This window comes from Nerophis lumbriciformis, linkage group LG28, assembly GCF_033978685.3.
Source record: "Nerophis lumbriciformis linkage group LG28, RoL_Nlum_v2.1, whole genome shotgun sequence".
In the NCBI taxonomy this organism is placed as follows: domain Eukaryota; kingdom Metazoa; phylum Chordata; class Actinopteri; order Syngnathiformes; family Syngnathidae; genus Nerophis; species Nerophis lumbriciformis.
Window position 1 is genome coordinate 6,870,376 of NC_084575.2, and position 11,753 is coordinate 6,882,128.

At 39.9% G+C, this 11,753-nt stretch overlaps 1 protein-coding gene and 2 non-coding genes across 3 annotated transcripts; 1 reads left to right on the forward strand and 2 right to left on the reverse strand.

Moving 5' to 3' along the window:
• Positions 1-304: 304 nt before the first annotated feature.
• Positions 305-377, reverse strand: trnav-cac (transfer RNA valine (anticodon CAC)). Its single transcript has one exon. It is a non-coding gene; the product is annotated as a tRNA-Val (tRNA).
• A 534-nt stretch (positions 378-911) lies between these two features.
• Positions 912-985, forward strand: trnan-guu (transfer RNA asparagine (anticodon GUU)). The gene has a single exon. It is a non-coding gene; the product is annotated as a tRNA-Asn (tRNA).
• Positions 986-5,944: 4,959 nt separating this feature from the next.
• LOC140680184 (uncharacterized) lies at positions 5,945-6,652 on the reverse strand. The gene has a single exon (XM_072916567.1). The coding sequence runs from the start codon at positions 6,581-6,583 to the stop codon at positions 5,945-5,947; it is 639 nt and encodes a 212-aa protein (XP_072772668.1). The 5' UTR covers positions 6,584-6,652.
• Between the last annotated feature and the right edge of the window lie 5,101 nt (positions 6,653-11,753).

Sequence of the window (11,753 nt, forward strand, 5' to 3'; positions counted from 1 at the left end):
AACATCTTATAAGTCAATCTAAACAGTACAGTTGCAATCCATTGAAAGCCCTGAGAATACAGTGACTTGAATGAATGAGAAATTTCACAGGTTTGTGCGTGACATTTTCATGGAACCCAGCATTCATGATGTTGAAGCCTGAGGTCTGCCTATATGAGAACCCTCTAAATTTGGTGTCGTGTGTGCTCGGCTGTACATGAGGTGGTCAGCTATGTTGCAAACTACTTTATGATGAAACACAGGACCTTGCTATCATTTATTTCCTTGCTTTTTTATAGAGGTAAGAAAGAAAGTAAAAAGACCTTGTTTCCACCCTGTTTCGAACAGGGGACCTTTCGCGTGTGAGGCGAATGTGATAACCACTACACCATGGAAACTGCTGCAAGTTGCAGACCTTTATCAAGACTTACAAGTTGGTTTTCGGCCAATGGACAACATGGTGCTCGCTAGTCTTATTGCTGTTATTAGCTGCATTGCATTTCTTACCTTTTATGGATGTTGTTAAATCCCTTGTGCACATAGAATGTGTTCTACTTTGTAGCATGTTTTGTCTGTCGCAGCCCGCATTTCCAACGTTCTTCCTCTTAACCGAGTTCTGAAACGTCTTTTACTGCACAGGCATTGGTGGTTCAGTGGTAGAATTCTCGCCTGCCATGCGGGAGACCCGGGTCCGATACCCGGCCAATGCATACTGTTGCTTTTATAACATTTTAACTAATATTCATAAGGGACAAAAGCAATGTTTGTGACAATCGCAAGACGCAGGCATTCCACCCAAAAGGCATATTGGACTCCCTGAAGTCTGAAGCAGTGTACTTCTAGTTACGCTAATCCAAAGACAATGACATCGGGACATCGTAACATGAGATTTTATAATTTTTTGGGGAGTATTTAATCATGCAAACCAGTAAGTCTCTGTGGCGCAATCGGTCAGCGCGTTCGGCTGTTAACTGAGAGGATGGTGGTTCAAGCCCACCCAGGGACGAAATCTTGACTCGAGCACAGGTTTTTGAGGGTTTTCTTGTACAGCCCATGTCCTTCTCTAAATTTGCAAAAAAGTTTCTAGTTAAAACGTGTGCCACGTTTGCAACATAACTTTTAAGCAATTCTTGTTTAAACTAATGTAAATTACTGATAATCAATGCTATCGCCTCATATTGGCTATCATTAATTCAGTGTAGCATGTTTGGTCCGTCGCAGCCCGCATTTCAAACGTTCTTCCTCTTAACCGAGTTCATAAATCTCTCTCACTCCACAAGCATTGGTGGTTCAGTGGTAGAATTCTTGCCTGCCACGCGGGAGACCCGGGTACGATTCCCGGCCAATGCATTCTTTTGCTTTTATTACATTTTAACTAATATTCAGTAGGGACAAAAGCAATTTTTGTGAAAACCGCAAGACGCAGGCATTCCACCCAAAAGGCATATTGGACTCACCGAAGGCTGAATCAGTATACTTCTAGTTACGCCCTGTACAGCCCATGTCCTTCTCTAAATTTGCAAAAAAGTTTCTAGTAAAAACGTTTGCAACATAACTTTCAAGCCATTCTTGTTTAAACTAATGTAAATTACTGATAATCAATGCTATCGCCTCAAATTGGCTATCATTAATTCAGTGTAGGGTTATAGACATCGTGTTGAAATCCCATGCTGTTCCAGGCACTGTAGCTGTCAGTCAAGGTGCCTGTTTGTTAAATAGGAGATGTTGGGCTCAAATCCCGTCAGTGTCTTGAAGTTTTTTCTGTAACACTTTCTCAGTTTGTTTTCAAACCACATGAATGCAAGCCAAATTCTATTTGTTTTGAATAAAATCCCAATGGATCCACAGAGTTTGATGTTTACTGCAATGTTTTCTTCAAAAAAATGCCATTTTAAATGTGGATTGAACCAGGACTCAGAAAGAAACACTACTTCAGATGGGTTCCAAATCACTTTGTTGCAAGTAGTTTCTCTCTCTCTCTCTCTCTCTCTCTCTCTCTCTCTCTCTCTCTCTCTCTCTCTCTCTCTCTCTCTCTCTCCCTTTCTCTCTCTCTCTCTCTCTCTCTTCTCTCTCTCTCTCTCTCTACTTGCTGTCCATATCCTACCAAGTCAGTCCTACACTGTTTCAATATCCATTTCTCTGTTCTCAATTGTTGATGACTGATGATAACAACCAAACCCACCCCCCTCCAGACCCCAGATTGTAAATAATTCTATGTGATTCTCTTGTGTGATGACTGTATTATGACGATAGTATATATATGAAGTGGACCCCAACTTAAACAAGTTGAAAAACTTATTGGGGTGTTACCATTTAGTGGTCAATTGTACGGAATATGTACTTCACTGTGCAACCTACTAATAAAAGTCTCAATCAATCAATCAATCAATTAATCCTTTGAGTCTGTGCAGTTTAGAAAATTGAGCTGAGGGTTCAAAAGCACTGTTAAGGGCTTGTCCAGGAATTGAACGCAGGACCTCTCGCACCCTATTTTCCTGCAAAAAAGAACTAAGGGTTACAAGCTCTGTCCTAAAACAATTAGAGCTTGTAAATTGAGCTACCACTGTATTTGATTTTATACATTTTCATTGATCCCTTGAGTGTGTGCAGTTTGGAAAATTAAGCTAAGAGTTTTAAATCACTGTTAAGGGCTTCTCCGGGAATTGAACCCAGGACATCTCGCACCCTAAGCGAGAATCATACCACTAGACCAAAAAGTCCCGAAAAACATTTTAGATAAAAATCTCATGAATTGTGAGATTTTAACAGGGAAATCATTCTGAAACTGGGTTAGTATATTGCACTTTTACCACTAATTTAAAGGTATGGCTATTTTGACTTAAAAAAATAACTAAGGGTTACAAGCTCTTTCGTAAACAATTAGAGCTCGTAAATTGAGCTACCACTGTATTTGATTTTATACATTTTCATTGATCCCTTCATTGTGTGCATTTTGGAAAATGTAGCTATAGTTCAAAATCACTGTTAAGAACTTGTACGGGAATTGAACCCGAGACCTCTTGCACCCAAAGCGAGAATCATACGACGAGACCAACAAGCCCCGAAAAATATAATTTTAGATAAAAATTTCATGAATTGTGAGATTTTAACAGGGAAATCATTCTGAAACTGGGTTAGTATAATACACTTTTACCACTAATTTAAAGGTATGGCTATTTTCCTGTAAAAAAGAACTAAGGGTTACAAGCTCTGTCCTAAAACAAATAGAGCTCGTAAATTGAGATACCACTGTATTTGATTTTATACATTTTCATTGATCGCTTTGAGTGTGTGCAGTTTGGAAAATTAAGCTAAGAGTTTTAAATCACTGTTAAGGGCTTGTCCAGGAATTGAACCTGGGACCTTTCGCACCCTAAGCAAGAATCATACCACTAGACCAACAAGCCCCGGAAAACATAATTTTAGATAAAAATCTCATGAATTGAGAGATTTTAACAGGGAAATAATTCTAAAACTGGGTTAGTATATTGCACTTTTACCACTAATTTAAAGGGGAACATTATCACCAGACCTATGTAAGCGTCAATATATACCTTGATGTTGCAGAAAAAAGACCATATATTTTTTTAAACCGATTTCCGAACTCTAAATGGGTGAATTTTGGCGAATTAGACGGCTTTCTATTATTCGCTCTCGGAGCGATGACGTCACAACGTGACGTCACATCGGGAAGCAATTCGCCATTTTCTCACTTTCGTCGGTGTGTTGTCGGAGGGTGTAACAACACGAACAGGGACGGATTCAAGTTGCACCAGTGGCCCAAAGATGCGAAAGTGGCAAGGAATTGGACGGAATTTCTTCAAAATACGAGGGTGTGGGGAAAGCCGACGAAATGGTCAGTCGTTTGTTCCGCACACTTTACCGACGAAAGCTATGCTACGACAGAGATGGCAAGAATGTGTGGATATCCTGCGACACTCAAAGCAGATGCATTTCCAACCATAAAGTCAAAGAAATCTGCCGCCAGACCCCCATTGAATCTGCCGGAGTGTGTGAGCAATTCAGGGACAAAGGCCCTCGGTAGCACGGCAAGCAATGGCGGCAGTTTGTTCCCGCAGACGAGCGAGCGAAACCCCCCGGATGTCTTGGCTCACACCGTCCCTTATGCCACCGAAGATGATCAAGAGAAGAATATCGACCCTAGCTTCCCTGGCCTGCTGACATCAACTCCAAAACTGGACAGATCAGCTTTCAGGAAAAAAGAGCGGATGAGGGTATGTCTACAGAATATATTAATTGATGAAAACTTTATTCATTACTCGCGGTTTTACGTAAATTATTATACATAAACTGTGTTTGCCAATAATTTAGCTTAACAATATTTATTTTTTTCAATCATTCGAGTACATTCGGGTAGTCTTGTGTAATGCAGTATTTTGTGTCTATTTAGGTATGGTTAACCTGAGTGCTGAAATCGTGGAAAAATATATGTTCTTAGCGCGCCTGAAATGGGCTGTCTGCACTCTCAAAGTGCATGTTGTTGCCAAATGTATTTCATATGCTGTAAACCTAGTTCATAGTTGTTAGTTTCCTTTAATGCCAAACAAACACATACCAATCGTTGGTTAGAAGGCGATCGCCCAATTCGTCCTCGCTTTCTCCCGTGTCGCTGGCTGTCGTGTTGTTTTCGTCGGTTTCGCTTGCATACGGTTCAAACCGATATGGCTCAATAGCTTCAGTTTCTTCTTCAATTTGGTTTTCGCTACCTGCCTCCACACTACAACCATCCGTTTCAATACATGCGTAATCTGTTGAATCGCTTAAGCCGCTGAAATCCGAGTCTGAATCCGAGCTAATGTCGCTATGGCTTGCTGTTCTATCCGCCATGTTTGTTTGTATTGGCATCACTATGTGACGTCACAGGAAAATGGACGGGTGTATATAACGATGGTTAAAATCAGGCACATTGAAGCTTTTTTAGGGATATTGCGTGCTGGGTAGAATTTTGAAAAAAACTTCGAAAAATAAAAATAGCCACTGGGAACTGATTTTTAATGGTTTTAACCCTTCTGAAATTGTGATAATGTTCCCCTTTAAGTGTTTTTAAATCCCTGCAGCTTCCATTACTGTTACACACTTGTGTCTACTGGCCTGATACTTAAACCTGAACATCTTATCACACACAGTGCAACTAAACGGTTTCTCTCCAGTGTGTGTTCTCATGTGTGTGGTCATGATTTGCTTTCTGGAGAAACTCATCTTACAAACAGAGCAAGCAAAAGGTTTTTCTCCAGTGTGTGTTCTCATGTGTCTGGTCATGATTTGCTTTCTGGAGAAACTCTTCTTACAAACATAGCAAGTAAAAGGTTTCTCCCCAATGTGTGTTCTCATGTGTAATAAAAGTTCCTTTTTAGTGTTGAATCTTTTAGCACAAGCTGAGTGTCAGGTTCAAACACTTATGACATATATTCATCAGACAAGAAGCAAGGAATCATGCAGAGACAGAGTTCAATTTAGCTCATGAGGAGAACCCATGGAGCTGCACACTTAGTCACAGTCTTGCCCTACGCTCTAAGGTTCAGCTCCCGCGTCCCTCTATTTATTCAAGAGTTCCACAGTCAACATCACTGAGGCCGCCTCTAAAAAGAGTGGTCACATATATTATGCAAAGCAGGTCCAGGACGCACAATACGTGACAGAATGTGGTGGGGGCCTTGTGATTTCGCCTTGTCTCCGCTTTGTCTGCATGTTGTCATCTTATCTTCATTGAGGTCCTTAAAGTCTCTGCTTCGTCTGCGTGTTGTCGTCTTATCTTCGTTGAGGTCCTTGAAGTCCTTGGCTGTTAGCGGGCTAAAACAAATATAACATCTGTGGCTGAGGCCACCCCTCAGACAAGAAGTTTTTGTCCTTGCACAAATAGAAAAGTCTATCTTGAGCACAATAACTAATAACTAAAGCAACAGACTTTAAGGATACTAAAGTTAGTGTGATAATATATACATAATTATTCTAACACTGAGCAAGCAAAAAGTTTCTTTTCAGTGTGTGTTCTCATGTGTAATATAATTTTCTTCTTAGTGTTGAATCTTTTAGCACAAGCTGAGCAAGCAAAAGGTTTCTCTCCAGTGTGTGTTCTCATGTGTATGGTCATGTCACCCTTTCTGGAGAAACTCTTCTTACAAACAGAGCAAGTAAAAGGTTTCTCTCCAGTGTGTGTTCTCATGTGTGTAGTCATGTGTTCCTTTCTGGAGAAACTCTTCTTACAAACAGAGCAAGTAAAAGGTTTCTCACCTGAGTGTGTTCTCATGTGTAATATAATTTTCTTCTTAGTGTTGAATCTTTTAGCACAAGCTGAGCAAGCAAAAGGTTTCTCTCCAGTGTGTGTTCTCATGTGTATGGTCATGTCACCCTTTCTGGAGAAACTCTTCTTACAAACAGAGCAAGTATAAGGTTTCTCTCCAGTGTGTGTTCTCATGTGTGTGGTCATGTGTTCTTTTCTGGAGAAACTCTTCTTACAAACAGAGCAAGAAAAAGGTTTCTCACCTGTGTGTGTTCTCATGTGTAACATCATTTCAATCTTAGTGTTGAATCTTTTAGCGCAAGCTGAGCAAGCAAAAGGTTTCTCTCCAGTGTGTGTTCTCATGTGTAATATACTTTTCTTTTTAGTGTTGAATCTTTTAGCACAAGCTGAGCAAGCAAAAGGTTTCTCTCCAGTGTGTGTTCCCATGTGTATGGCCATGTCACCCTTTCTGGAGAAACTCTTCTTACAAACAGAGCAAGTAAAAGGTTTCTCTCCAGTGTGTGTTCTCATGTGTGTGGTCATGTGTTCCTTTCTGGAGAAAATCTTCTTACAAACAGAGCAAGCAAAGGGTTTCTCACCTGTGTGTGTCCTCATGTGTAATATCATTTCCTTCTTAGTGGTGAATCTTTTAGCACAAGCTGAGCAAACAAAAGGTCTCTCTCCAGTGTGTGTTCTCATGTGTCTGGTCATGTGTTCCTTTCTGGAGAAACTCTTCTTACAAACGGCGCAAGTAAAAGGTTTACCACCTGTGTGTGTTCTCACATGTAATATAAGTTCCTTCTTAGTGTTGAAACTTTCAGCACAAGCTGAGCAAGCAAAAGGTTTCTCTCCAGTGTGTGTTCTCATGTGTGTGGTCATGTCACCCTTTCTGGAGAAACTCTTCTTACAAACAGAGCAAGTAAAAGGTTTCTCACCTGTGTGTGTTCTCATGTGTGTGATCATGACTTTCTTAGTGTTGAATCTTTTAGCACAAGCTGAGCAAGCATAAGGTTTCTCTCCAGTGTGTGTTCTCATGTGTGTGGTCATGTCACCCTTTCTGGAGAAACTCTTCTTACAAACAGAGCAAGTAAAAGGTTTCTCTCCAGTGTGTGTTCTCATGTGTGTGGTCATGTGTTCCTTTCTGGAGAAACTCTTCTTACAAACAGAGCAAGCAAAAGATTGCTCACCTGTGTGTGTTCTCATGTGTAATATCATTTCCTTCTTAGTGTTGAATCTTTTAGCACAAGCCGAGCAAACAAAAGGTCTCTCTCCAGTGTGTGTTCTCATGTGTCTGGTCATGTGTTCCTTTCTGGAGAAACTCTTCTTACAAACGGCGCAAGTAAAAGGTTTACCACCTGTGTGTGTTCTCACATGTAATATAAGTTCCTTCTTAGTGTTGAAACTTTCAGCACAAGCTGAGCAAGCAAAAAGTTTCTCTCCAGTGTGTGTTCTCATGTGTGTGGTCATGTCACCCTTTCTGGAGAAACTCTTCTTACAAACAGAGCAAGTAAAAGGTTTCTCACCTGTGTGTGTTCTCATGTGTGTGATCATGACTTTCTTAGTGTTGAATCTTTTAGCACAAGCTGAGCAAGCATAAGGTTTCTCTCCAGTGTGTGTTCTCATGTGTGTGGTCATGTCACCCTTTCTGGAGAAACTCTTCTTACAAACAGAGCAAGTAAAAGGTTTCTCTCCAGTGTGTGTTCTCATGTGTGTGGTCATGTGTTCCTTTCTGGAGAAACTCTTCTTATAAACAGAGCAAGTAAAAGATTGCTCACCTGTGTGTGTTCTCATGTGTAATATCATTTCCTTCTTAGTTTTGAATCTTTTAGCACAAGCTGAGCAAGCAAAAGGTTTCTCTCCAGTATGTGTTCTCATGTGTTCTGTAAAATGACTCTTCTTTCTAAATGATTTCCCACATTCAGAGCACTCAAAGTGTTTGTTGTTAGTGTGATGTCTCGTATCACCTTTAGAGTCATTTTTACTCTCCAAAGGTTTTTGGATGTGGTCACTGTGATCAGAAAAGTCAGACATGTCACTGTCAGACATGTGGTCCATGTCTGACAGTGGAGCAAAGATGCTGTCTGGTTCTGACTTGATATCTTCACAATGCTCTCCATCAGCTTCTGTGATGTGTTGACTTACAAGCTCCGCCCCTCTGTTCTCCTCACTTTGACTGTGATGAAGCTGTAAGGACTGAGCTTCATCTTCATCATGAAGCTGCTCCTCTTTAATGTGGGAGGGGGCCTGTAGCTCCTTCTGTCCCACACTGGTGTGCCACTCCTCTTCATGACTCCCCGCTGACACCCGCTGGACGTCTGCAGAACAAATGAGGTGTTACTGTATTGAAGTTTGCAGTATTCAAACTATTGACATGTGAGCTAGGCCAAATAGACAGTGATGGGCAAGCTACCTGGACAATGTAGTAAGCTAAGCTACAAGTTACTCTCAATTAAATGGAGCTAAGCTATACTCTCAATTAAATGTAGCTAAGCTATACACTGCAAAAGTAGCTTGCCACATCAAATATATATATATATATATATATATATATATATATATATATATATATATATATATATATATATATATATATATATATATATATATATATATTGGCCCACATGTATAATATCAATGTTTATGTTGTCCATGGAAAGAAGTTAGTAAGAAGCAAAAGAAAAACAACCAACCATGGATGACAAAAGGACTGAAAAATGCTTGTCACAAAAAAAAGACATTATATGGAATATTAATAACACAGACATCTATAGAGGCAGAAAATAAGTATAATAAATATAAAAACAAGCTAATTGGTATACTAGGAACATGTAAGAAGGAATACTACAGACAATTATTAAAGAAGAACAGAAACAACATGAGAGCAACATGGGGCATCCTAAATAGCATCATTAAAAATGCTGCTAAGAAAGATTACCCCCAGTACTTTCTACATGGAAATACAAAAAATGACAATATGAACCAAATAGTTGAACGTTTTAATGATTACTTTGTTAATATTGGAAAAAATGTGGAACAAAGATTTCCAAATGCAGATGATGGATCAGTTGAGGACTTGAGTGAGCTCATAGACAGAAATCCCAATTCCATGTTTCTTAAGAACGTGACTAAAGAAGAAATAATCAAAATTGTAAAACATTGTAAATCCAAGACCTCAACCGACTGTCATGGAATAGATATGGTAACCATAAAAAAGGTTATAGAAGACATTTCAGAACCTCTGAGATATATCAGCAACGTATCATTTCTAACCCGCAAATTCCCTGACAAAATGAAAATTGCAAAAGTCGTACCAATTTATAAGAATGGAGACATACACCAGTTTACTAACTACACACCAGAATTCACAGCAAATATGTCAACATGGATAGCATTAATCCAAATAACAAAAGAAATGAGCAATGCAATAGATGGTAAAGAATGTGCGGCCGCAGTATTCATGGACTAAACTAAAGCATTTGACACAATTAATCATGATATTTTTATAACAAAACTAGAAGGATATGGCATCAGAGGGTTGGTCTTGAACTGGGTAAGAAGCTATTTAACCAACAGGAAGCAATATGTGAAGATGGGTGAAAATATGTCAACACGGCTAGATATATCTTGTGGTGTACCCCAGGGATCAATGCTGGGACCAAGATTGTTTCATCTTTATATAAACCACATTTGTAAAGTTACAAAGGACTTAAAGTTAGTTTTATTTGCAGACGACACAACTGCTTTCTGTTTAGGAGAGAACACACAGAAAATAATACAAATAATAACAGAAGAAATGAACACATTAAAAAGATGCTTTGACAAAAACAAACTATCTTTGAGTCTCAGTAAAAGTAAAATAATGCTATTTGGTTACAGGAGAAGTCCAAATGGACAGAGTAGACATTGAATGGGTAAAATAAACCGGATTTTTGGGTGTAATAACAGATGATAAATTGAACTGGAAATCTCATGTAAAAAATATACCACATAAGGTGGCAAAAGACATTGCAATAATGAATAAAGCAAAATAAGTCCTGGGACAAAAATGACTTCATATTCTCTACTGCTCACTAGTGTTACATATCTGACTTATTGTGTAGAAATATGGGAAATAACTACAAAAGTACACTTCATTCATTAACTGTGTTACAAAAAAGATCAGTTATAATAATACATCATGTTGGATATAGACAACATACAAACACTTTATTTATTGAATCAAAAATACTGAAATTCCACCACATAGTGAATTAGCAAACAGCTAAAATGATACACAAAGCAAACTATAACCTGCTAGCCAAGAATGTACAACAATTCTCAAATAAAGATGAGAAATATCATCTTAGAGAAAAATGTAATTTAAAACATTTGTATGCACGTACAACACTTAAGACCTTCAGTATATCAGTATGTGGAATTAAATGATGGAATGGATGAAGCAAAGCAATCAAACAATGTACTAATATGATCCACTTCAAGAAACTCTTCACACTTAAAGTGTTTACAAAGTACAAAGAAGAAGATAAACATTCTCAATTTATTTCATCCATTATTCATTTTCTACATCATCTTACTCATCTCACCATATGAAATATAACTTACTTCACTCATTATTATTTATTTATTTTTATTGTGATTACTTATGGAGTATATTGTGAACACATTGAGAACAGGAAGTGAACTAAAGTGTTCGCAACTGTTATGTAAAAGAAAAGGGGTAGAATTAAATAAGCTCTGCTTCTTCCTACTTGTTCTGTCGCTGTCCTGGGGGCCGCTGTCGCTGTTCTGGGGGCCTCACCCCACCAGGACAAGGGACTGTGTAACCTTGACGAGGTGCGACAGCTTAAACCTACCTGGTGCCTGCCTGGGCTCAGTGCATGGTGAACCTGTAACCTTCGGGGGGCTCACGGCACCAGGATGGCACTAATGAGCAGCTTCCGCCGAACCCCCTGCCATATGTAAGGGGTTCACAGCCTGTCAGCATGCTGTAAGGTGGCAGCCCCACCAGCTGACTAGCCATCGCAGGGCCAACTACCCAGCATGGTGAAAACTAAACAGTTACGAATCCAACCAGAGCAACTAGATTTAACCGGACGGACTACCCTGGCAACAGACCCCTGCATGCCCTCGAACTACGACATTTGGATCTCCGTTACAAAACCCGCATTGCCTGCTGGAATGTCCAAACACTCCTACGCCCCGGCTATGCAACACTTCTCTCCCATGAACTCTCCAACTACAACATTACCCTCGCTGGCCTTTGCGAGTCTCGCTGGCCTTTGCGAGTCACGCTGGCGCGGTACTGGAGAGACCACCGCCGGCGACCACCTTTTTCTCTGGAGTGGCCCAAATGATGGTAGAGGCCTCTACGGCGTAGCCCTAGCCATCCCGCTATACCGGAGGAAGTCAATCATCAGCTGGAAACCAGTCAGTGATAGACTGCTCTCTGTCCGTCTATTACACCAACATGGGAAGATGACAGTTATTGTCGCCTATAGCCCAACTGATGTCACCCCAGACCAGGCAAAGGACA